This window comes from Rattus norvegicus, chromosome 3, assembly GCF_021556685.1.
Source record: "Rattus norvegicus strain SHRSP/BbbUtx chromosome 3, alternate assembly SHRSP_T2T, whole genome shotgun sequence".
NCBI classification, from domain to species: Eukaryota; Metazoa; Chordata; class Mammalia; order Rodentia; family Muridae; genus Rattus; species Rattus norvegicus.
In genome coordinates this window covers 143613827-143639344 of record NC_141536.1, presented here as the reverse complement: position 1 = coordinate 143639344, position 25518 = coordinate 143613827, and the positions used below count along the sequence as shown (strand labels likewise).

The following is a 25518-nucleotide window of genomic DNA, read 5'->3' as shown; positions in this document are numbered from 1 at the left end:
GAGGTGTGGCTTTGCTAGAGGAAGGGTGTTACTGGGGGTGGCTTTTGAGGTTTCTGAAGTCCAAAATCAGGCCCAGTGTAAGCTTCTTCCTGCTGCCTGTCAATCCAGATAGATAACTCTCAGCTACCTCTCAGGCAACAGGACTGCCTGCATGCCATCATGATTCCTGCCGTGACCATGATGGACTGAACCTCTGAACCTATAAACCAGCCCCAATTACACATTGTCCTTTATAAGAGTTGCCATGGTCAACTGGTATCTCTTCAAAGCAGTAGAAACTCTTACTAAGAGAGTAAAATTTTCGAGAGATGATGGCAAATGCCTTTAATCCCAGCACTTCATAAGCAGAGGCAGGCCAATTTGTTAGCTTGAGGCCAGCCTGGTCTACAGTGAGTTCCAGGACAGGCAAGGCTGCACAAAGAAACCCTGCCTCAAAAAACAAAAAACAAACAAAATATTAAAAACTTGAATACTGTATAAACATGCAACTCAACTCCTACATACACACCCAAGTGAAGAGAAGGCATTCATCCTCACAAAAACTATATAAACGTTCATATCATTATTCATAATAGATTAAAGAGTACAAGTCTAGCAAGATGGCTGCAGAACACAGGTGCTGCTGAGGACTTTAGCTTGATCCGAAGAACCACATGATGGAGGAGAGAACTACTGTCCACTGGCTTCCATATACATGCACATGCACATGCACACTTGCTTGTGCACAAAATGAACACACACACACACACTAAGTAAATATAAAAATATAAAAGCAGAGGGGTTGGAGAGATAGCTCAGCAGTAAGATCACTGACTGCTCTTCCAGAGGTCCTGAGTTCAATTCCCTTCTACAACACAGTGGCTCACAACCATCTGTAATGGGATCCGATGCCCTCTTCTGGTGTATCTGAAGACAGCGACAGTGTACTCATATACATAAAATAAATAAATCTTTAAAAAAAATATACTAAAGCAGAAACAATCCAAGCATCCATCAACTAAAAGAAATGCATAAATAAAATATTGTACATTAAATCAATGGAATTATTGTTTGTCAGTAAAAAGAAATAAAGTACTACTTATACATGCTATAACATGAATAATCCTTAAAAACAGGAATGGTAAAAATGCTGTATATGAGCAATCCAAACCCACAAAAGTGGGTAAGTGAATGCCTAGATTTGTTTACCCAGAGTAAATAGTTTGTAATGCTAATAGACACAGGAATTCTTTCTTGAGAGACAAAAATAATTCTAAAGTTGTTGAACCAGATTTGGGGGACATATGTCTGTAATCTCAGCACTTAGGAGGTGGGAAGCAGGAAGTGTCCTGTTCAAGGTCATTCTTGGCTACATATCATATGTGGCACAATACTAAGCTAGAAGGTCTTGTCTAACAAAACAAAACAGAGAGAAAATAAATAAAAACATGATACATCCAACAGACGTGACACGCAACACATCTACAGAATAGTCTACCCACTACCAAAGACCATACAATCTAAACCATATGATCTACTTAGGAGCCCATGCGAGTTCCTCTGAAACAGACAGAAAACAAATCTCAACAAAGTCAGAAAAGCTGAACGACTCTGTGTATCCTATATTACCACAATGTGATAAAGCTTAAAATAACATCAAATGAATCTCTGGTAATCACAAGAAAAATAGTTGAAAAATGTTGTAAACTATAGATCTGATAAAGGATTCGTGTGTGTGTATGTGTGTGTGTGTGTGTGTGTTTAAAGATTAAACACATTACTGAATGATGGATGAGTCAAAGAAGCTTAGGAAGAAATCTAGAAAGAAATAAAACTTTCCTTGAAATACTTGAAAACGAAAAGACAACAAAACCTCTGGACACATTAAAAGCAGTTCTAAGATGGGATCTTATAGCTCTAAGTACCTATGATAAAAAAAGAAAATGGATCAAAAGGAGCTGGACAAACAGCTCAGAGGATAAGGGCACTGGTTACTCTTCCAGAGGACCCAGGTTCAAATCCCAGCACCCACACGGCAGCTCACCACTATCTATAATTCCCAAGTTCAGGAGTGAAGGCATCTTCACACAGATACACTTAAAGGCAAAACACAAATACACATAAAATAAATATTTTTTAAAAGTGAATCAAAGACCTTTCTGCGAAACCTGAAACACTAAGATGCTGGACGAAAACAAGAGCAGTGCTCTGAAGCTAAAGGTGTGGGGAAGGAGGGCTAAACAGGGCTCCATGTGCTCCAGAATTAGGGCTGACAATTGATGGTGGGGGAGGGAGGTTCTAGTTAGTTCATCTGACTAGAAGTCTTCTGTGCAGCAAAAGAGACAATCAATTGAATTGAGGAAGAAAAATGTTGTCAACTATAGATCTGATAAAGGAGTCGTGTGTGTGTGTGTGTGTGTGTGTGTGTGTGTGTGTGTGTGTGTGTGTGTGTGTGTGTCTGGAACAGCAGTCAGAGCTCTTAACCGCTGAGTCTTGTCTCCAGCCCAAAGGATTAATTCTAATATAAACAAAAAACTCAAACCTATGGGTCTGAACACAAGAGTTCTCAAAAGAAGAAATCAAAATAGCTAAGAAATTCTCTTAAAAGTGTTTAACATCATCAGCAATTTGAGAAATGAAAATTAAAACTACTCTGAGATCTCATCTTTCCCCAGTCAGAACAACTAAGATAGAAAATAATAAACTGACTAACAAATGCTGATGACCAAATTGGCAAAGAATCTTCACTCACTGTTGGTGGAACGGCAAATAGGTGCCACCACTAGGATTATCAGTGTAAAGAATTCACAAAAAGCTAAAAAGTAAATATACCATGCGACCCAGCTACATCAACCCCTGGTGTGCCATAGCCTACTTTCCAGACACTTGCTTAGCCATTTCTACCGTTGCTCCATTCATAATAGCAAGAAAATGGAAACAGTCCCAGTGTTCAACTGACTGACAGATAATGAAATTGCTGTACATTTATACAACAGAATTCCATTCACTGCAAAGAAAAGTGAAACCATGCAATGTGCAGGTCCATGAAGAGAACTAGAAGCCATCATCCTAAGTGAGGCAGCCCTAACCCAGAAAGATGGCAGCTGCATGTTCTCTCTTACTTGTGGATCCTAGCTCTGAATCTTTAGATCTGAGTACATAACCTGGTATAACTGCAGAAGCCAAGAAAGTACAAAGAGATCATGGGACAAAGTAGAAGGAAGTGCTCTAAAGAGGGGAATAGTAAGACATGGGTTCTATGAATGGGAAAATGGGAGAGAAAGGGGGCAACACACTGTAACTAGGAAAAGGGAAGGCAATACAGAGAAAGGGAAGGAAGGAGGAAGGAGGAATAACATTAAGGAGGTTTGAAAAAGTCATAGGGCAACATTTTATGTTCACATATATATCTTATATAATATATATAACTTAGCATTTACACACTGCTTCCCCCTAAGAACATCTAACAAAAACCCCAGTGCTAGACATGGAAAACCTCCCTTTGAGCTGTTGGTCAGGCAAGTCCAAAAAATTCCTAACACAATATAAGCTACTGACATTGCTCTAACTTACCTCTCAGGACTTAGAAGAATTGAGCTAGAACTGACCTAGAAGCCTCTTCCCTGTGGACTACTTTTCATAGCATCCAAAGGTGCTAAGAAGCTGCTAGAGGAGAAAAGCAATCAATAGTCCTACCCAGATTTAAAAGCTATAAACCGTAACAATGACCAGCACAGCAAGGGACCAACACGGGTACACTAGCAACACTTATATCTCAGGGATAATAACAGCTACTTAATTAAACTTAAGGCCCACTCAATTGGAGAGAATTTACAACCTGTGGTTGGTAAGTTCATGGACCCTAGAGGAAAACCTACTCCTACCACTTTCCTAACCGTGTAACTCCTTACTGCTCTCTAAGTACTCACTCATCGTTACACCCATAAGTAGGTGTACTTTTCACTCTTCATCAAAGTGGCTTCTTTTTGCTGCAAGTAGAGACCATCACAGAAATCCCAAACTGGTCAAAATCAAAGAATAATCAAGCACAGAGTAGTTAACCCAAACGGCTACATCTACAGCACAGTCCCTATACCTAAGACTCAGGGAACATTACAAAAGAGAGAACAGAAAGATTTGAAAAGCTAGAAGACTGGACTTCGGCTACAAGACAGTGTCTTCTATATATGACAGGGAAGTTATACCCATGAAATCTCAGCAGTATAGTCACCTAAACAAGATCTGCTCAACAATAGCTCAGGTGACACTACCGTGACTCAGGAGAACTCTCCTAAGACCCACTCCTAGGAAAAACCAAGAGGGGGAAGAGTCAGGGTCAAGCTCCCTGATAGGTTATCCAGCTCCAAGTGGTCAGCCCTAAACACACACTCCACACACACACACACCACACACACAAACACACACACACTCTCTCTCACACATACATACACACAACACAACACACACTCACATACCACACACATACACACACTCACACCCTACATGCTACTGTTTTGTGTGTGTGTGTGTGTGAGTGGTGTGTGTGTGTGTGTGTGTGTGTGTGTGTGTGTGTAACAATAATGACTAAAGAAGAAGTCATACATTTGAGGAGTGAGGAGGAACACAGGAGTTAGAAATGGAGGAAATGATGTAAATGCTATATTCCCATATGAAATTCTCAAAATTAAAAATTTAAAAAGGTAAATAAGTAGTAACTGATCGTAGTGATAATGGATTAATTCTGTTTAATAAATTATTAAATTATATAGTAATGCATAATATAATTCATATATTGAAATATAACAAATTAAAATTATTAATATTAATAACAACAGTAATTGCCTAGATACCAGTTTAATGGAGGAGAATGAATCTATAGGACATCTTAAAATAAAAATGATTTTCCTATACCTTAACATTCCATTCATGTATTCATTCATCAAATACTGACTTAGTGCCTAAAATGTAATAGCCCACTACAGACATCGCTCTTGTAAGATTTTTAAAAAGGGAACTTTTTTATTTTTCTATTCAGATGTATGCATGTGTGTAAGTGAATGCCACATGAGTGCAGGTGTCCTCAGAGACCAGAAGAGGATACTAGGTCCTCTGGAGTTGGGGTTGTAAGGCCCCACGTATGACACAGGTATTGGAAACTAAACCAGGGTCTACTGGAACTGCAGCAAGTGCTCTTAACCTGTGAACCATCTCTCCACTCACCAAGATTATTGTTTTTAATACAGGAGGCAGAGATATAAGATACTGTACCTTTGTAAAAGACTTACCAGTAATCTGAAGTTGAGATTTCATGGTCAGGCTACCCATTGAATCGAGCTGTGGTGCACTGTCAGACATACCATCAATAAGACAGCAAACCTGAAAACAAGATAAATGAAATATTATTAGCATCTCTGGCCTTTCCTAAAGGCTCCATAATAATCAATGGTCTTCACACTGCTCAACACAATTTTCAATTCTAGTATTTATTCTATTATCAGCAAAATTTAAACTTCCTCTTCCCTTGAGTTCCCAAGACACATTTTCTAGGTTTACACTCTTCTGATTATTCTCAGTTTCTTAAAAAAGCCCTCTTGTAGGGGCTGAAGAGATGGGTCTGTGCTTAAGAACAGAACTTAGTGCTCTTATCAGGACCCCAGTTCAGATCCCAGCACCCACAGGAGGGGTCAGAACAATCTGTTTTTCCAGTTCCAGATCTAATACCCTGTTTTTACCTCTTTAGGCACCCATTATACTCGTGGTACACAGACATACATACAGGCAAAACATGAATATACATAAAACAAAATAAAATTTTAAAATGTCCTTGCTCTCTGTTCTTAATACTGGCTTATACTGGCTCAATTCCTGCTCTCTCTATATTCATTCCCTGAGGACACTATCAGGTCATAGAGCTTTAAACTGTTTCTACATAACAACATGACCCAAAAACTAAAGCTCTGGCCCACACCTTACTCCTAAAACCTAAAAAACTTCACTTGGTTATCAAAAAAATGCCCCACACTGAAAATACCCCAAACTGAATATCCTGATAAAATACACCCCATAGTCATCAGTAGTCACCTCGGACACAAGAGAAATGAGATGTGATGTAAGAGCTTCAACTCTTCATAGTATGATGTCACTATCTGATTCACAAAGGAACCTCAGAAACTGTCATTCTGTGTTTACCACCTATTCTCCAATACCCAAAAGCATATTTGCCACAGATCTATGAAAAAATTAAGAAATACATAAGAAGTCAAGGAGCAAAATTCCTTGAGTTCTTAGAATAAGACCAACAGTAGTAGGAAGAAAATCTTGCAATTAAAATTATATTTCTTCCTTTTACTCTCATTACTGCTTCCTTCATATGACTCTTCTTAAACTACTATAATAGCTCAACATTCCACATTCCAAAGCCATACACCAGCTGGACCTAGGCCTCTCTGCACATAGATAGCAGATTTACAGCTTGGTCCTCATGTGGGTCCTGAAGAATTGGAGCTGGGCTGTCCCAAAAGCTGTTGCCTGTATATGGCATACGTTCTTGTAGCTGGCTGCCTTGTCTGGCCTCAGTGGGAGAGGATGTGCCTAGCCTCACAGAGACTTGACGTGCCCTCAGTGAGGAGATAGCCAGGGAGCCTACACTCATCAGAGGAGAAGGGGTGGATGGGGGAAGGATTGTGGGAGAAATGACTGGGAGGGGGCAGTGAGCAGGATGTAAAATGAATAAGTAATAAAATAAAATAAAATAAAATAAAATAAAATAGAGATCAATGGAGGAGCTTAGAGAGATGGCTTGTAGCCAAGAATTCCTGTTGTTCTGACAGAGGATCAGAGTATCTATGTAAGCTGGTTCGTAACTACCTACAACTAACATCTTTTCTGGCCTTTGAGGGCACCCACATGTACATACATGCCACACACACACACACACACACACACACACACACACACACACACACACAATCCTTTAAAAAACAAACAAACAAACAAACAAACAAACAGTAGTCAAGATGGCGCAGTAGGTTAAGGCACTTGCTGCCAAGCCTGCCAACTTAAACTTGACCCTGGCACCCACATGGTGGAAGGAAAGAACAGTTCCCACATATTGTCTCTGACTTCTTCATACACACAGTGGAACATGGGTGCCCACACAATCAATCATCAATAAATAAATAAACAAACATAATTAAATAGAATTAAATTAAGAATAGTTTTTAGAAAGTAAAAAATTAAAACCAACTATTGTTAGGTAAGTACTGAAACCTGTCAACCCAAAATACACTCATGGGAATGAGAAGAAAGAAATGTTTGGTACCCTTGGAACTTAGGCACAATTAATGCAGGAAGAAAATATAGAAAGATCTGAACTTGTTAGAAGATTAGGAGCTGTGGTAGACAACCTCCAGCATGAGCCCCAGGAAGCCTTCCTTCAAATGTTTATATAACTCCTCTCCCACAGTGGAATGCTTGCCTTTGTGACCATAAGAATACAGTGTAAAAAAAGGTAAAGTTGTTTCCAAAGCTATATTATAAGACAGTACAGTTCTGCCTTGCTTTCCAGAACTGACTGCTCTGGGAGTAGCCAGCACCGCATCATGAAGAACTCAGGCAGTCCTAAGTAAAACAGAACTAAAGCTTCCCACTAAGCCAGCACCAACTTACCACACACAAGAAAGACAACACGCAAGCAACCTCCAGTCCCTGTCAGCAGAGCTGAAGAGACTTGCAGCCTGAGAAGCCCTGAGGCACAGCAGTCAGTCAAGTTGCTCCTATTTTCTACCCATCAAGTTTTTGAAAATTAACAAGCAGTCATGTAGTAAGTTATACAGCATAGCTATGGAAGCTAGCATTCTTAACAGAAACTGTTCAACCTGAGTCCAATAGTAAGAAATGATATACCCAGAATGTAAAACTCTACAGATCAAAGTGTGAGCATCATGAAACAGATGACATAAGAGGGCTTCTATAAAGTAAAAGCCTTAAGAAACAACCCACTAATTCTGGAAACAAAAATCATAAAAAATTTAAACAGAGAACTAGGATTTCCATGAGTTTGACACCAGCCTAGTCTCTATAGTGAGTTCCGGGTCAGCCAGTGCTACATAGTGAGATTCTGCCTCAAAAAATATTATAAAATTTAACAAAACATGATAATACTATTATACTATTAATAAATTACTATTCTGTAGCAATTTCTTCCAAGATAACACATTGCATCTTAGAGTGAAAATTCAGGAAGCCCCTGAAGCTGGCCGTTCACTAGACCCTGGCCTCCTGAAAGACAGGCAAAAACCACTCTCTAGCCAGCGAAGCTGCCTGGGAAGACTCCCTCCAACCTGCCAAGCTGCACACAAGCTGTGCAGTGAGCTCCGGCTTCCCAGCTTTCCCGTTCTCTTGTCTCCCATGCTGGAATGGGCTTCTGGTTGATGCAGCTGTCTTTGGGTCATTTCTGCTCCTGTGAGTAAGCCTCACCCACATTGTTATAAATAATCCCAATAAAATTCACTGGCCACTAAGTGGACTTCCATGGTGTCTGTACTTTCATCTATGATTGGCTCCATATCTGGGGTGAGTAGATGCTTGTTTACATCTCCCCAAAATAGTGTCACATGATAGTTACATGGGAAAATACTTGTTTTTCTTTCCAGAAATAATACAATAATGGTTTAGGGTAAGATGATAACTATAAGCTTTGTTTATTTTTTTTAAAATGCTTGTCTAATTTCTGTATGTATGTTTGGTGTATACACGTATGTATGTGTATATGTATATATATGTGTGTATGTGTGTGTGTGTATATATATATATATGTAGGTGTATGTATGTGTGGAGATCAGGTGCCTTCCTCTATTACTCTTTGCCTTATTCCTTTGAGACAGGGTCTCTCCCTAAACCTGAAGCTCGTGGGGTTTGGTTTGGTTTGTTTTTTTCAGCTAGGCTAGCAGCCTACCAGTCCCAGTGATCCTGCTACCTCCATCTCCTCACAGTGCTATGTAACGACACCAGATGTCACACAGACGCTGGGATAAAAACTCAGGCCTCACAGATGTGCAACAGGCACTCCTAAGTACCAAACTATCTCTCAACACTATTTTCTGGTTTGCTTGTTTGTTTGTTTGTTTATCTGTTTGTTTTGAGACAAGATCTCACTCTGCAGGTCAGACTGTTCTAGAACTCATTATATAATCCAGGATGCCCTGAAATCCCAACAATCCTCATGCCTAAGTCTCCCAAATACTGGGAGTCCAGGCATGAGCAGTACACAGCACAGTGGCAGAAGAAAAGAGCTTTTCCCTCAATGAGTTAGAAAATGAGAACCAACTCCCAAAAATTATCTTAACCTCTGCCTGTTTCACCCTCTGACCTCTACCTACACACCGTCTCCCCCCACTCTCCTCCCCCCGCCTCTCCCCCCCACACACACACAATGAATTTTTAATTTTTTTTCAAGTCACTCTGAATCTGAGGTATAACTCAGAGGTAGAACACTTGCTTAAGAATCAGTACCACAAAAAAAAATATTGAAAAACTTTTAAAATTAAATAAAAATATCACCTAGGGATGAGAGACTACTGGGAAGCTGGCTCAGCTGACATGCTTACAAGCACAAGGGACCTAAGATCAACTTCCAGTATCATCATAAAAATAGGGAGAGTGACACGGGCAGACAGGAAGACCCTTTGTGTTCACAGACCAGCTGGTGTAGCCAATGGAGGAGCCCCATGTTCAAAAAGAGACCATGACTCAGGAAAGTGGAGATGGAGTGGGGGAACAGCGACATTAACTTCTGGTTTGCACATGCATACGTGCACCTTTACATGTTTATACTGGTGGTGAAACAACTGCCTAGAATGCATAAACCCTTGGGTTTTAAGCCCAGGAACATGCTCAAGATCCAAGAATGAAGAAATTGTGTGTGTGTGTGTGTGTGTGTGTGTGTGTGTGTGTGTGTGTGTGTGTGTGTTCGTGCGCCCAACACTGTAATGCCTTCCCAAGATTTATATCCATCCAAAACCTTAAAATGTAACTTTATCTGTTCTCATAGGGTCTTTGTAGACACAATCCAATCCAATCCACGTGGACATAGGGACACACACAGAGTGCAGATGATGTGAAGACACAGAATGGCATCAGAAACAGACACAGATGAGAAAGAATCATACACAGGCCAAGAAACACCAATGATTGTAGGCAACCAGCAAAACCTAGGAAAAGGCATAGAATGAGAATTTTCCCTGCTCTAAGATACTGTCTTAGACTTCTGGACTCTTACCTGAACTGCAAAACATTACCTTTCTATCCCCACAACTTTAGGGTAATTTTGGAGGGAATGTTTGTTCCTGGCTTTACAAGATAAAGTCTCACTCTACAATCCAGGCTGGCCTCAAATTGGCAGCAGTCTTCCTTGCTCCGCCTTCAAAGTCTGGCAGTGCAGAAAGAACCACGCCCAGCTTGTCCTGTGACAGCAGACCTTGGGAACCGACACACCCACATCCTAGGCTGGTGTTTACACAGCATTCCTTTTGTTTTCCTTTTGGCAGACTGTTACACATGTAGTTTAAGCTGGACCCAAAGTGCTAGGATGATATATAATACTGTTTTTAAAATTATTTTAGATTATAATTATATCATTTTCTGGCCCTCTCTCCTTCTTCCCTCCAATCCCTCCCCATGTAACCACTTCCCTTACTCTCAAATTCATGGCCTCTTTAATGAGTTTTGTGTGTGCATGTATGTTCCTACATAAATAGTACAAATATAACAACATTCTCAAAGGGGTCAAAATTGTTAGGGCAGAAGAATGCAAGTGTTTCTTAGGAGGTAAAAATGAGAAGACAGAAATAACTACAGAAGAGGGCCCTTCTTACATGTGTTTGTCAAAATTTGAAAAGCTGTGTACTAAAAAGAGTGAAGATAGTATAATCTTAATAAGGCTGATTCCAACGAAGCAAAACTATACTACAAATTTGTTGAGCAACATTACGCTGTTGCCAAGCATGGTGGCAAACAACTTTAATATCAGCACTTGGGAGGCAGAGGCCAGTGGGTCTCTCTGAGTTCAAGCCCAGGCTGGTCCACACAGCAAATTCCAGGCCAACCAGGGATGCATAGTGAGACACTGTCTAAAACAAACAAAAAGTTGTTAATCTTGTTTCTATAATTAAAAAAAAAAAAAGAAGCCAAGCTGAACTGGAGAGATGGCTCCGCGGCTCAGATCACTTGCTGCTCTTGCAGAAGATCCAGATTCTCTCTCCAGCACCACAGGGCAGTTTGTAAGTTCCTGTAACTCAAGTTCCAAGAGAGCTGATGCCCTCTCCAGGCCTCCATAGGCACAGGCCTGGTGCAGCTGTATTCAAATGCCAAATTCTGTACCCCAAGATCTGGTTGTCCCAAGACAAGTAAATCCTCAAGAACAACAACTTTTGTTGTGCAAACCTTGCTCCCCAAGTTAATTGGTCAATAAAAGCCTATAGCCTGTGATTGGACAGTAGAGAAAGGTGGGACTTGAGAGTCAAGTGAGAGCTCACAAGAAATACCAGAGGAGGAGAAGGGAAGAAAGTAAGAGAGGAAAAGAGAGGAGACAGAGAGGAGACAGAGAGGAGATGAACCATGAGCACGTGGCCAGGAGAAACAGCAAGTAACAAGGGACACTGGCTGGGATATAAATTAACATAGCTCAAAGTCTGCCCAACCTCGGTTTACAGCTTGTAAATAAATACCAGGATTATGTGTCTTTTATATGGGCTTGATAGAATATAAAAATATCATTTACAAAAACTTTTTTTTTCCTGGAGCTGAAGACCGAACCCAGGGCCTTGCACTAGCAAGCGCTCTACCACTGAGCTAAATCCCCAACCCCTACAAAAACTTTTTTTTTTAAAGATTTATTTATTTAATGTATATAAGTACACTGTCACTGTCTTCAGACACACCAGAAGAGGGCATCAGATCCCATTACAGATGGTCGTGAGCCACCATGTGGTTGCCAGGAATTGAACTCAGGACCTCTGGAAGAGCAGTCAGTGCTCTTAACGGATGAGCCATCTCTCCAGTCCACAAAAACTTTTTTAAAAAAATAAAATTACCCTTACCCTGAACATCTTGGGAAGATTTCTCAAAGACTCACTGTTTTTTCCTAGAGTCTCCTTTCTACCCACATCTCCTCAATGCCAGAATAACTTATGTCTCCCAATGTCCTTTTCATTTTACAATCCAGCTTTACCTCTTCTACCTGCTCCTCTTTGACACTGAGTTGTTTTGAAAGTTTACTTTTATTTTTCTTCATGTGCATGTGTGTTTGTGTGAGTATATGCCAGGTGTGTGGGGATACTAGTGGAAACCCAAGGAGGGTGTAGGATCCCCAGGAGCTGGAGTTACTGTGGTTGTGAGCTGCTAGCCAGGGTAATAGAAACTGACCTGGAGAAGCACTCTGAACTACTGAGCCACTGCTCTGTTCCTAACACTGAGCCTTTTTTAAAATAAGGTATTTATTTTTATTTCTGAGTATTTTACCTTCGTGTACATATATACATTTCATGCATGCCTGGTGCCCACAATAGTCAGAAGAGGGTACCAAATCCCCAGGAACCAGAGTCACAGAAGGTCACATGTTGTTATGTGGGTGCTGGGAACTGAACCTGGGTCCTCCGCAAGAGCTCCTGACCACTGAGCCGTCTCTCCAAACACCTATAATATTGACTTTTTAAGCCAAATTTTAGCTGTGCTTCCGTCTTGTAGATCTAAAATTCGTGAGATACACAGATGGATGCCTCTGCATGACTTTCCTATGGGTGGGGGATGACGCTTTACATATAATTTCTTTTTAAGACAGGTCTCGGGCATTTAGTCTTGACTTATCTCAAGCTAAAAAGCCTCCTAAGTACAGAGTGGCATGTGTGATTTTTTTTTAAGCCTTCACAATCAACTATAATAGTTGAAAATGTACAATTTCACCTAGTAAATGACTGTGCTATAATCAATGAAAGTATCAGTTTGAATCTAACTCTATCCTATTGCCTATGAGTTTGTCAATTACAATCTTCATGTAGGGTTAATTCTTAACACTGCCTATCATTTTAGAAACATCCATTATTTAAGACTTGTCAATCATCTTGTCCTGCCTACAAGATGGGCAGGGATAAAGTTGAAGCAGAGACTGAGGGAATGGTTAACTGGCCCAACCTGCGATCCATCCCATGGAACCCCTGACATGAACGATACTTTGCTATGCTTGCAGACAGGATCCTAACATCACTGTCTCTATTTCCAGCAGTGGATGGAAATAGATACAGAGTCCCACAACCAAACATCAGCTGGAGCTCAGGAAGCCTTGTGGAAGAGTTGGGGATGGAATTGAGAGAGCTAGAGGGGCCAAGGACACCACAAGAAGACCTGCAGAGTCAACTAACCTGGGTCCATGGGGGTTCACAGAGACTGAACCACCAACCAAACAACATGCAGGGGCTGGACCTAGCCTCCCCCCAACATTTATAGCTGATATGCAGTTTGGTCTTCATGTGGGTCCCCTAACAATTGGGGGACAGGGGAGGCTGTCTCTGATGCTGTAGCCTGTCATCGGATCCCTTCCCTTACCTGGACTGCCTGGTTGAGCCTTAGTGGGAGAGGAGGTGCTCAGTCTTGCTGGTACTAGATGTCCCAGGGTGGGGTGGTACCCAAGCGGGGGGCTTCCCCTTCTCTGAGGAGGAAATGGGGGAGGGACTTGGAAGGGTGGGACTGAGAGGAAAAGAAGGAGGGATATTTGAGTGGGATGTAATATAAATAAAAAATCAATTGTGGAAAGAAAAAGATACTTCCTATCATTTGAGAGAAACACTTATTATTTGTGATACACAGAATGCCTATTGTAAAAGTAAGGGCTACAATAAAGCCAGAGGTAAAACTAATTTAATATCTTCCTGTAAGGCAAAGAAAAGAAAAATGCAGAAAATAGACAATATCTTGTCATATAAGCATGTTTATCACCTTATTTTAAATATGCCTTCTATTTCTAGACAATTAAGATACTTGGTTTATTTTCAAAAATAAACATTCAACATAATTTATTTATAGACTTCAATCTACTTTTAAGTTTTAAATAATTAAATGGAAGCCTGTATTTTCTTAATCAAAGGTACCAAAAAGACACGTTGGTTTGCATCTTTTCGCCAGAAAAAGAAGGGAGTAAACTCAAACCCACTCAAGTAGGGAGGTGAAAGGTAAACCATTTTCTTTTCCCACAACAATGTAACCTTGGCTCTGATCTTAAATCACTGGGATCCTTTTTGCCATTCCCAATGAAATATCAGCATAGTTCCTAAAGCATATGTTACAAAACAGAGAAACAGGGAGCTGCAACTTTCAAGGTTCAATAATAGAGGAATAAAAGCTGATAGTGGCAGTAGTGTCTAACACTTAACATTAATTTGGTGATTCAAACTCTTTGATAATTTGAATGTAAAATGCCCCCACAGGCTGTGTGTTTAAACACTTGGTCCCCAGATCATAGCACTGTTTGGGAAAATTGTAGGGCATCTGCCGTCAAGACCTTGCTGGGAGAAGGCTTCAGTGGAGGGGAGAACCCTGGAATATAATAGCTCACTATCCTTTCAGCTCCCTCTTTACTTCCTAAGAGCCAAAGCCCCTCGAACTTCTACTCCCATGCCTTTGTGACCTCAATGGACTGCATCCCTTTAAACAGTAAGCTGTTCTGTAGGCATTCTGTCACAGCAGACAAGAAAATAGCTAATACAAACTTGCACTTAGTATTCCAATACCCCAAACAGCCTTCTAGAAAACAGTATTAATACTATAGAAAATTAAGTACTACAGAAAAGTAGTATTAGCTAGTGTTACCAGTTGTTTCTGGCTCTGACTGACTCATTCATTACTGGCTTTAAAGGATTTGGTGTGTTTCAGAGACATAACTAATGCAACAACACTACAGACCTGCTGTTCTCTCCAAACAGCTGTGCAAGATTATACAACTCAGAAAGGCAATAAGTTCAGTTTCTAGCTCTCAAGAAGTTCTTGTTTCTGATCATCTCTTTACACTTTATAGAATACCCACAAATCTTTAAAAATAAAAGACCCTGCTGGTGAGGATGTAGCTCATCCTAGCAGTACAAGGTTTGAGTCCTAACGTCACATACACCAGGCATGTAGCTAACATCTGTAATCAGCACTCAACGTGAACATTTTGCCAAAAGACATAAAATTAGCAAATATATGTAAAGATGCTTAGAAAAAAATGTGACCAAAACCACAAGGTCCCACTTTTACCCATCAAGACAGCTACTATTAAGAGAAGAAAAGAAGAAAATGAATGTTGGCCTGGCTGAAGCAAAAGTAACCCTAGTGTGCTGTTCCTGGGGTGTACACAGGTAAACCCTGAGGGAAGTACTCTTAAGCTTAGTCAATCACTACCCTCCATCAACGCAAAAGTTAGGAATGCTGTAACATCTGACAGGCATGTATATGTCTGGAATCTTAGCACTTGAGAGGCAGATGGGGAAGAGAGAGAATTTGAGGCCAGCCCAGCCTACAGGTCAGCATTGAGAACTTGTCTCAAAAAAATTTTTAAAAAGCTGAGCATAGTGGCCCACGCCTTTAATCTCAGCACTTAGGAGGCAAAAACACTAGATCTTTGTGAGTCTGGTCTACAGAGCAAGTTCCAGGACAGTCAGGGCTGTTACACAGAGAAACCCTGTCTTGAAAAACTAAACAAACAAACAAGTCAGGCAGGATGGTACATGCCTTTAACCCCAGCACTCAGAAGGCCAGCCCTGTCTCAATCAATCAATCAATCAATCAATCAATCAATCAATCAATAAAAAGAAAAATGTCAAATCTATAACTTTCAGTAGCTCAGTTAACTCATACATAGTATCATTGAATATGTTGATATGTGGCTTTGTGATATGGCTAAAACAAATTCAGATAACATTTTCTACTTAGAAGCAGGTCATTCAGAATAACTTAAATCCATGTCCCTAGGCTTTTGTTTCTTATATTTCACAACTTATTTTTCTAATCTTGAAAACATTTTAATCTCTATAACCATTACATTTGTGGGTTTTCCTAAAACCTTAAGTAATATTTCAGTTGATTAAAAAGTATGTATTTAAAACATACAAAATATTTTGAATTTTATGTATACTGTGGAATATCTAAACTAGGCTAAATAGTAGATGTATACTCCCACCTACTGCGGTGATGTGTGTATAGAGAAACCTTTAACACCAGGCAGTGGGTTATTGTGCTGTATAAAAGCATGTACGCTTTAATCCCAGCACTCAGGAGGCAGAGGCAGGCTGATATCTGAGTTCAAGGCCAGCCTGGTTCAAGGCCAGCCTGGTCTACAGAGATGAGTTCCAGGCTACATAAAGAAACCCTGCCTCAGGGGAAAAAAAACAAACAAACCTTGGCTTGAGCTGAGGGTACAGTTCAGTTGGTTGAACGTTTGCCTAAAACGCCTGATACTCTGGATTGGATCCCCAGCACCACATAAATCAGATGTGGTGGCACGTTCCTGTAACCTCATCATGCAGAAAACAGATGAAGGGGGTAGGGGGTCAGAAGTTCAAGGTCACACAGAGAATTTTAGGCCAGCACGGGCTGCATGAAACCATCAAAACAAAAAAACAAACTTCTGGGCCTCCAGGGTCAGACCTGTGATTCCACTCACAAGACTTAGACTGATGGATCTAAAATTCAAGGTTAGCCTAGACTACAAAGTAAGACCCTGTCTTCAGCTTTAAAAGGTAGAGTATGGTGGCTCAAGATTGTAATCACGACAGAAGAGGTCACAGGAGGACTGCTGTGAGTAGCACTCTAACTAGGGCTTCTAAGTGAGACTGGCTCAAAAGGAACATAGAAGGATGAGGACGTAGCTCAGCGTATATGGTTCCTGCCTTACATGTAAGAAGCCCTGGGTTCAATGCACAATACCACAAAGCGGTACACATGGTGTAATCCCAGCACTCAGGAAGTAAAGGATCAACAAGTTCAAAGTCATGGGGGTTGGTGAGTGGCTCAGGAGGTAAGCCTGAGCTTGTGCAAGCCTCACAGCTTGCATTCAATATTTGGAACCATGTAACAGTGGAAGGAAAGAATCAACTCTAAAACATGTTTTTTTCTGACTTCCACAAGAGTATGACCCCACCCTTACACAATAATAAAAATTTTAAAGTTCAAGGTCATTTTTAGAGAGCACAAAGCCCACCTACAACACATGATATTCTGTCTCAAACAAACAAAACCTGGTAATAATAATGAGCCAATGACTTTCCAAGTTCACAAAGTCTCACTCTGATCTGTCTTTACAGACTTAAATGTTTATCTAGCTCTTACAAACACCTAAGTCTACAATGTTCTTCAGCTCCGGCACAGTTAACCTCTGGAGTAAACCGTTAGCATCCTTCCTATTATCAAGACGGCATTGAGAGCTCTGTTCTCACACTAATGACTAAGAAGTTAATTGTTTTACCTAAACACAGACAGCAGATAGATAAAGGTGCTTGCTACCAAATCCAACAATCTGAACCTGATCCCCAAAACTCACAGGGTGGAGAGACCCTAATCCTGTAAGTTGTCCTCTGACCTCCACACCTGTACTAAAGCATCCATGCACTAAAACATACATCCCCACCCACCCCAACACATACACACAAATAAATAAATACAATAAAAAATTTTTTTTGCTGGGTAGTGGTGGTACATGCCTTTAATCCCAGCACTCAGAGGCAGCAACAGGCAGATCTCTATATATTCAAGGCCAGCCTGATCTACAAAGTGAGTTACAGGACAGCCAGGGCTACACAGTAAAACCCTGTCTCAAAAAACAAACCAACCAACCAACCAAGTTTTCTTTCGTAAAATGTGAAACCCAAATAAAACAGTATTGATTTTCTCAGAAAGCAAGTTTATTGTGGGGCTGAATGATGGTTTAGTGAATAAAACAACTTACTGTGCACAATCATGAGAAACTGAGTTCAAACCCAAGCACCCACAGAAAAAGCCAAACATGACCACGTCCAGATCTCCAGTGCCATATAGAGCAGAGGCAAGAGGACTGCCAGGGCTTGGCGGTGGCCGGCCTGACTCTAAATCTCTGAGGAGTCTGTCAGGGGCTTGTGCAGAGTGACAGGACACCTGACTCCTCTTCCATTCTAGGCACACACATGTGCACACTCACCATACACATGCACACACATGTGCACATTCACCATACACATACAAGACAAAATACCAGAGAGCAAGCAAGCCACTGTTGGCCTTTCTGTGGGGACTAAGCTCAACATGCTGCTGCTACTATAAATAGTATGGTGTGGAAATGCTTCTCTTTTCTGGGATAGAAAACGATGTCTAAACATTAGGGTGAAGTTTCTAGACGTAGAGAGAAGTGGCAAGTTTCTTATTAGCAGATACTGCTTTCTCTTCTTTCTTTCACTTCCTTTCATCTCTTGAGAAGGGTCTCATGTAGACACAAGGGGCTCAAACTTACTATATAACTAAAAATGACCATGAATTTCTGATCCTCCTGAGTGCTGGGATCACTCTGTCATGCTATGGGCCAAACTAAAGGCTATGTGAATGCTGGGGGGTCCTCTACCCACATTTCATTATTTTTTAATACAGCCCAGGCTGTATTTGTCAAAAAATAACAAACCCCACTAACATTTCTATGCTTTGTCTCCTTCAAGTCTTTATGCCAAAGTTTTTTTTTTTTTTTTTTTTTTTTTTTGGGGAGCTGGGGACCGAACCCAGGGCCTTGCGCTTCCTAGGTAAGCGCTCTACCACTGAGCTAAATCCCCAGCCCCCAAAGTTTAAGACAGAAGACAACATGCCCCCCACCCTCTATTTTTTTTGTTTGTTTGTTTTTAAAAACAGAGTCTCTTTATGTAGACCAGGCATAACGGGCTGGCCTCAAACTCAGAGATATCCAGCTGCTTGTCCCCGAGTGCTGGGACTAAGGCTGGCTCGAGCTTCTCACTTGTAAAACAGTGAATATTAGAAAATCTTATGTTACTGATATCAGTCCTATAGGGTGATGTCAACAAGGTCCTAAGGAAGTAGTGAAAGACAAGGTGGAATCAGAGAGTGAACAGAAAGACATTGGAATGTCACAGGCAAACCTTCAGTAGGCAGACGTGGGGTGGGCATCCTTGAAATTCTAGCATTTGGGAGGCTCAAGGTCATCCTTACGTACACAGTGACCTCAAGGCCAATCAGTGTTAGCTACCCTATCCTTTTTTTTTTTTTTTTTTTGGAGGTGGGGGATAGAAAAGTCTGACAGATTTAAGTCAACTGCAGAAGATTACAGAAGACAAAAAATACAACACAAGTCTCCCAGGTATCTTTCTTAAAAGAAATGTTTTGTGAGCTGGGGTAAGATAGATACTTTAAGGAACATTTTAAGATAGTTGAAAACAGGAAGTCTTTCCCAGTACTGGAAGACTTTTTTTTTTTTTTTTTTCGGTTCTTTTTTTCGGAGCTGGGGACCGAACCCAGGGCCTTGCGCTTCCTAGGCAAGCGCTCTACCACTGAGCTAAATCCCCAACCCCGAAGACTTTATTTTTTGTTGGTAAGTTAGACCATCATTGAAGGAATGGAAGCTAATTTGCTTCTTTATTGCAGATAACACCTTCTTTTCTTCCCTTTTTAAAATCTACATATTTTCATCTTTATGCCTTGTACCAATCTGAGATTTCTTTGCGCTCTAATTGCCTCTTCTCCCTCTTACCACCTCCTTCACAAATCACACCATTATCTACTTCCTTTTTCTCCGTATCTATCAAAGAGAACATATTTAGGCAAGCATTTGATTACAGCTAGTAGGACTCCTTTAAGAAGCCAACCAAGCCTTGTTCTGTCTTAAACATTTAGAGATTAGTTAACACAAACACAAACTAAATCAAAAGGTCACACAATGAGAGACGAATAAGCATTAATGTTCATGCTTGAGTGTGTTAAAAGAGACAGCGATGATGGTGATTGACAACTAATTGTCTCAAGGTTGTAGTTAGGCACTAATCTTCATGGACCAATGCTTTCTTTTTCCTTTTTCCTCTGATGTTTGTGTCTTTTTGAAACAAGATCTCAGATAGTCCAGGCTGTGTAAACAAGGATAGCCTTGTACTCCTGATCCTTCTGCTTTGGCTGTCCTAGAATTTACTATGTAGACTAGCCTTGAACTTACAAAGATCTGCCAGCCTCTGCCTCCCAATGCTGGGATTAAAGGCATGTGCCATGATGCCATCCTTTCTTTTAAAAAAAAATATCATCATTGTATATGCATATATGTGAGCATAGGTCCATATGGTAATCAGAGGATAACATCTGGGAGTCGGTTCTCCTTCCACATGGGTTGTAGGGATCTAACTTGGGTCATCAGGCTTGCTCAACAAGGCTTCCTCAACCTTTTTTTTTTTTTTTTTTTTGCTGCTTCTCTGGGGTGCATGTGTGTGTGGTATGTGTGTGCACGTACCTGTGTGCTCATTCGTGCATATGATATGTACTTTGTGTACATGAATACAGATGGCAGTATTAACAGATGTAGCCTTTAAGCCTGAGGGTTATTTTATTAGAATTTAAAAGAAAAACCCCAGAAAAGGCAAGCTGCAAATCCCAGCTGTCAAGAGAAGGAAACTGACAAAGAGGAAGAGAAAAAACCATGCCATTTAAATTAGCATGTTCAGCAATGGAGGTTAGCATGAGGTGGACAAGCAGCAGCACTGCTTATAGTGAGAAGGGGGTTAGACTTCATAGAAAAAAAGAGCAAGAAAGGCCAGACTATCAGGGAAAGCATGATCTGGAAAAGGCAGGACTCAGAGACAAGGGCACATTTAACCCAGCTACATGGCTGTGGCTCCATAAGCAACTGCTCAGGTCTTTCCTCAGTCTAACGCCCTTCTATTTTGATACAGGGTCTCTCACTAATCCTAAAGCTTACTGGTTCTTCTAGGCTGACCAATGGCTTCAGAGATTTGCTGGTCTCTGCCCACACTCCCCACTGTAGGAGGCACAGGTACGCCAGCACCATTGCCTGGCTTCTTAGATCAGACTCGTGCTTGTGCGGCAGGTCCTATACCAACCAAGCCATTTCCACAGCCCAAATTTTATTCTTAGTTCACTTCAAGTACCTTATTGTTACTGCATTCTGAAGGGGCTAAAGGGAGAGAAAGCCTCACCAGGTAACCCACTCTAACCTCAAATTCACAAGCTTCCTACTTCAGTCTTCCAAGAGCTGAGGTTATAGTTATTCCTCTTTTAATTCTTTTTTTTTTTTTGGTTCTTTTTTTCGGAGCTGGGGACCGAACCCAGAGCCTTGCGCCTTCTAGGCAAGCACTCTACCACTGAGCTAAATCCCCAACCCCCCCTCTTTTAATTCTTAAGTTTGTATCATTTGACCAACATCTTCCTCTCAGTAACATCCTCCTCTCCATTTTTTTTTTTTCCTTTTCTTTTTTTCGGAGCTGGGGACCGAACCCAGGGCCTTGCGCTTGCTAGGCAAGCACTCTACCACTGAGCTAAATCCCCAACCCCCCTCCTCTCCATTTTTAAGAGTGACTTTTCTACAATCTCTATGTAAGTGAGATCATTTATTTGTCTGTTCATTAAGTTACCTGACATAATGTCTTTCAGGTTCATCTATGCTGTCCCGAATGGACAGCTTTCCTTCTTTTTCAAGGCTGAGTAGTACTTTCTGTTATGCATATACATTATATTCTAAGTGTGTGTATGCATAAAATAGTTTATAGTTACCCATTTGTCTACCAACAGACATGTCTGTTTCTATTAACATGGCTATTAAAAATAATTCTGGGGGATGGGGATTTAGCTCAGTGGTAGAGCGCTTGCCTAGGAAGCGCAAGGCCCTGGGTTCGGTCCCCAGCTCCCAAAAAAAGAACCAAAAAAAAAAAATAATAATAATAATTCTGCAACAAACCTATGGTGGTGCAGGCATTTCTCAGAGGTAATTACTGTAATTCCTTTGGGCAAATACCACAAAATTCTCTCTTCAGCTTCCTTACCTAATAGTTCACTTTCACCTGAACTACTTCATTTTATACTTTATACATTTTCACATATACCTTAATCTTTCTCTCTTAATCTTGTCTCTCTCTCTTTTTAAGGAGACAGGGTCTCACTATGTTGCACTGGCTGATCTAGAGCTTCCTATGTAAACCAGGCTAGCCTCAAACTCACGGAGATCTGCTTGCCTCTGCCTCTGCCTACTGAGTAAAGGCATGTGCTACCGTCCCCAGCTCTACTCTTTCTTGACCTCTTCAAGTGAATCTATCTTGTAATGTTTTCCTTATAATAGTACCAATTTATCCTATCTTAGATCTAGATATCTTCGGCTATGAATTAATTTTCTTTCTTTCATTTTTCTTCCCCAGACAGGGTCTCGTGTGTCCCTGGATGGCCTCAAATTCACTGTTGTCAAAGGTGACCTTGAACTGCTGACCGTCCTGGGATCACAGGATCGTTCCACTACACCCAACTACTTCAGTGCTAGGGTTGCACTTTAGAGCATCATGAACATCAGGCAAGCAACTGAACTACATCCCTGGCCCCTGATTACCAATTCTGAAGACTTAATGTACATTGTTTTATTTGGTGCTCACAATAATCCCAGGGAGGTAGAAGAGAAAAATTATGTCTATAAAGAGGATAGATAATCTGAGGCCAGGAGGACTAAGAAAGTTGCCAAAAGCTACAGAATCTCAGTGCAAAATCAAACCAGAGCCCACATCTTTTCTTCCTATTTTCTGTACTGTACTATGATGCCTTCTTATTAATTTTCCACTTTTTCCCTCCCCCGAGGCAGGGTTTCTCTGTGTAGCCCTGGCCATCTTGGAACTCCCTCTGTAAACCAGGCTGGATTCAAATTCAGAGATCCACCTGCCTCTGCATCCTGAGTGCTTAAATCAAAGGTGTGCATCACCACTGCCCAGCAATTCCTCTGCTTCTTAACCATCATGTACATATATCTGGCCATGTTTAAGGAGATAAACGTAATACCGCACACATGGAAAAGCAACTGATGTAAGCACTAACACTCTCCCACAGAGCTCTCCGTAGGAGTTAGATGAGCAGGACGTGCCCTCTACTCCATACTGCCCCCAAATGTCTCTCACAGGAATGTCACCACACCTGAAGTTCTCAATGGTTGAGTCACTTCTGAGGGTTAAGGCGTTGTTTCCAGAAGGCCACTGTGAAATGCATGTTACCTGAAAGAGAAGAAGGCTCCATTAATAAAGTACTCTGGTTAAACAGAGAGATAGGGGATGATCTTGGGAATCTCACAAAACAGGGTCTTTATTTCCCCCAACATAAAGCCTTCAACAAAAAAAAAAAAAATCCACAGAAAAGATTTTTCTTATAAAGCATGGATAAGCTAAGGCAGCAGCAACTTTTGAGGAAATGACTTGTACACAGTAAGGGATATTAATAATATCCACTTGGATAGGATGGATATTTGCAAAGTCAGGATGGACATATACACACATATTCTCCTATAAAGGCCACTGTGAAGTCGACTCCCACAAGTCAGACACTCCTAGGGACAGCATCTGAGAATTACTAGATTTAAAAAGCTGCAAAAGAGCTGGCAGCTGCTTTCCAACAACACTGACTATCTGACTAGAGAAGGACAGGCCTCGGACAGCTTCTGATTAGTATTGTTATTCGTGAGAATAGCTGCAACCTAGTATTTTCAGATGAGGGCAAACCTCTAACATGGAAGGCTACAATTCTATTCTGTGAATCCCTTGCTGATCTATATTGACCCCAAACCAGTATCATTTACAGTACAAACATTTGCATGTCTTTACTGAATGCTTATTATGAACCCATAATTTGACTAGGCACTATAAATACAGGAAGAAAGAACAAGCTATACTACTTTTGCCTCAGTTCTTACTATGGAGTCAATCCCCAAGCGATGAGAGGTAAGGCACAAGGAAGGAAAAAGAACCTGAAGACCGTCAGTTTCCTATTACTACCAACTCCATTTCCTGAGTTAAAAGGAGTAAGCTAGGGGTTGGGGATTTAGCTCAGTGGTAGAGCGCTTGCCTAACAAGCGCAAGGCCCTGGGTTCGGTCCCCAGCTCCGAAAAAAAGAAAAAAGAAAAAGAAAAAGAAAAAAAAAAAAAAGGAGTAAGCTAACCTCACATCTAGGCTAAAATTCTTCATTAAACTCTTATTTAAACAATAAATAAGCATAGGCTAGAAGTTGTTTTTGTTTTGTCATCTGACACAGATGCTCTTAGCAGCATACATTCACCATGGTAATCTGAAGAATTAGCAGAGTTGTAACACTTGGTTGTAGTCTAACTCTGACTCTTAACTAATTATGGTAAAATACTATTTTTTTCTTCTCCTTTTCCTTCCTTCTCATTTTGAAATAAGGTCTCATTGTGGCTGGCATGGAACTAGTTGTAAAAGCCAGGCAGATGGATCTCTGTGAGTTCAAAACCAGTCTGGTCTATATACTGAGACACTGTCTTCAAAAACAAAAACAGAAGCTAAGAGATGGGCCAATGTAAGAATAGTATATAAGGTATATATGTGTATATGCAGCATGTGCATACACACTACCAGATAACTGTTTACTAGAGATATCACATCAATCATTACATACTTCCCCAGAGAACTAACACAATCGGAATCAACTTTTGGGTGTGGGGCAGGGTCCTCACATTGAAGCAGACTGGCCTGGAGTTCACTGTGTAGTCCAGGCTGTCAATCCTTCTGACTCAGATTCCTGAGTGCTGGGATTAAAGGCATGAGCCACGATGACCAGAATCCTCCCTAATAGTACTTACAGAAGCTATTTCCAATCAAAGCTGGCCTACAACCTAAAACACATTTGCCACTTTAATATAATCTCTTCCAAATGTAAAGCTCAAGTACCAAGTTTCTGTGACTAGAAAACAACTGACCAAACATGGATCGATGTGCTGATAATAATCAATTATAGTCCAAAACTCACATTCTCTTCCAAATTGCATCTCACCTGATTCTAATTTCTCAAAGACACTAATGAACATATTCTAAAAGCAAAAGAAGCCCTCAATCAGACTAGCCCTAAAACAATCCCCATCCAAAACCATAGCAACATTATTACATCAGCAAAATGAGACACTAACCTCTTAAGGAAGCCCCTCCGAGGCCAGCCTGTCACCTACCAGGGAAACTTCTGCCACAGTTACTCGGGCCCTTTCACTTTTATCATTAGAGCCATCTTTTTAAAATAAACACCAACTTACACCACTTCCTTTCCCCAAAGCCTTGATCTCTCACAATATAAAATTCAAGAGAGTGAGCACCATACACAGACCTTTTCTAGTGCAGGCTCCTTTTACCTTTCTGGTCCTGAGTCCCATAACCCTCTCCTCCACTGCTTTCTGTGCACTGAACCCCTTTTCTCCCACATCCCTCCTAAACCACACACGCCTCAACGTCTTGAGGCGTTTCCTTCGGCACTACCTTCCCTTTCTTCACCTGTCACATTCCTACTCATCCTCCA

At 40.9% G+C, this 25518-nt stretch overlaps 1 protein-coding gene across 2 annotated transcripts in view; it reads right to left on the bottom strand.

The window, feature by feature from the left end:
* Itch (itchy E3 ubiquitin protein ligase) overlaps nucleotides 1–25518 on the bottom strand; it is an 88129-nt gene that overhangs the window by 59961 nt on the left and 2650 nt on the right. For both annotated transcript variants that reach the window (XR_015683001.1, NM_001005887.2), the window contains exons 2-3: nucleotides 23143–23219; nucleotides 5265–5355 (exon numbers count right to left, since the gene is read on the bottom strand). Coding sequence is in view for 1 of the 2 variants with exons in the window: in NM_001005887.2 (NP_001005887.2) it covers nucleotides 5265–5334 (70 nt within the window). In the remaining variant the exon portion in view is untranslated. The remainder of the gene's footprint in view (nucleotides 1–5264; nucleotides 5356–23142; nucleotides 23220–25518) is intronic.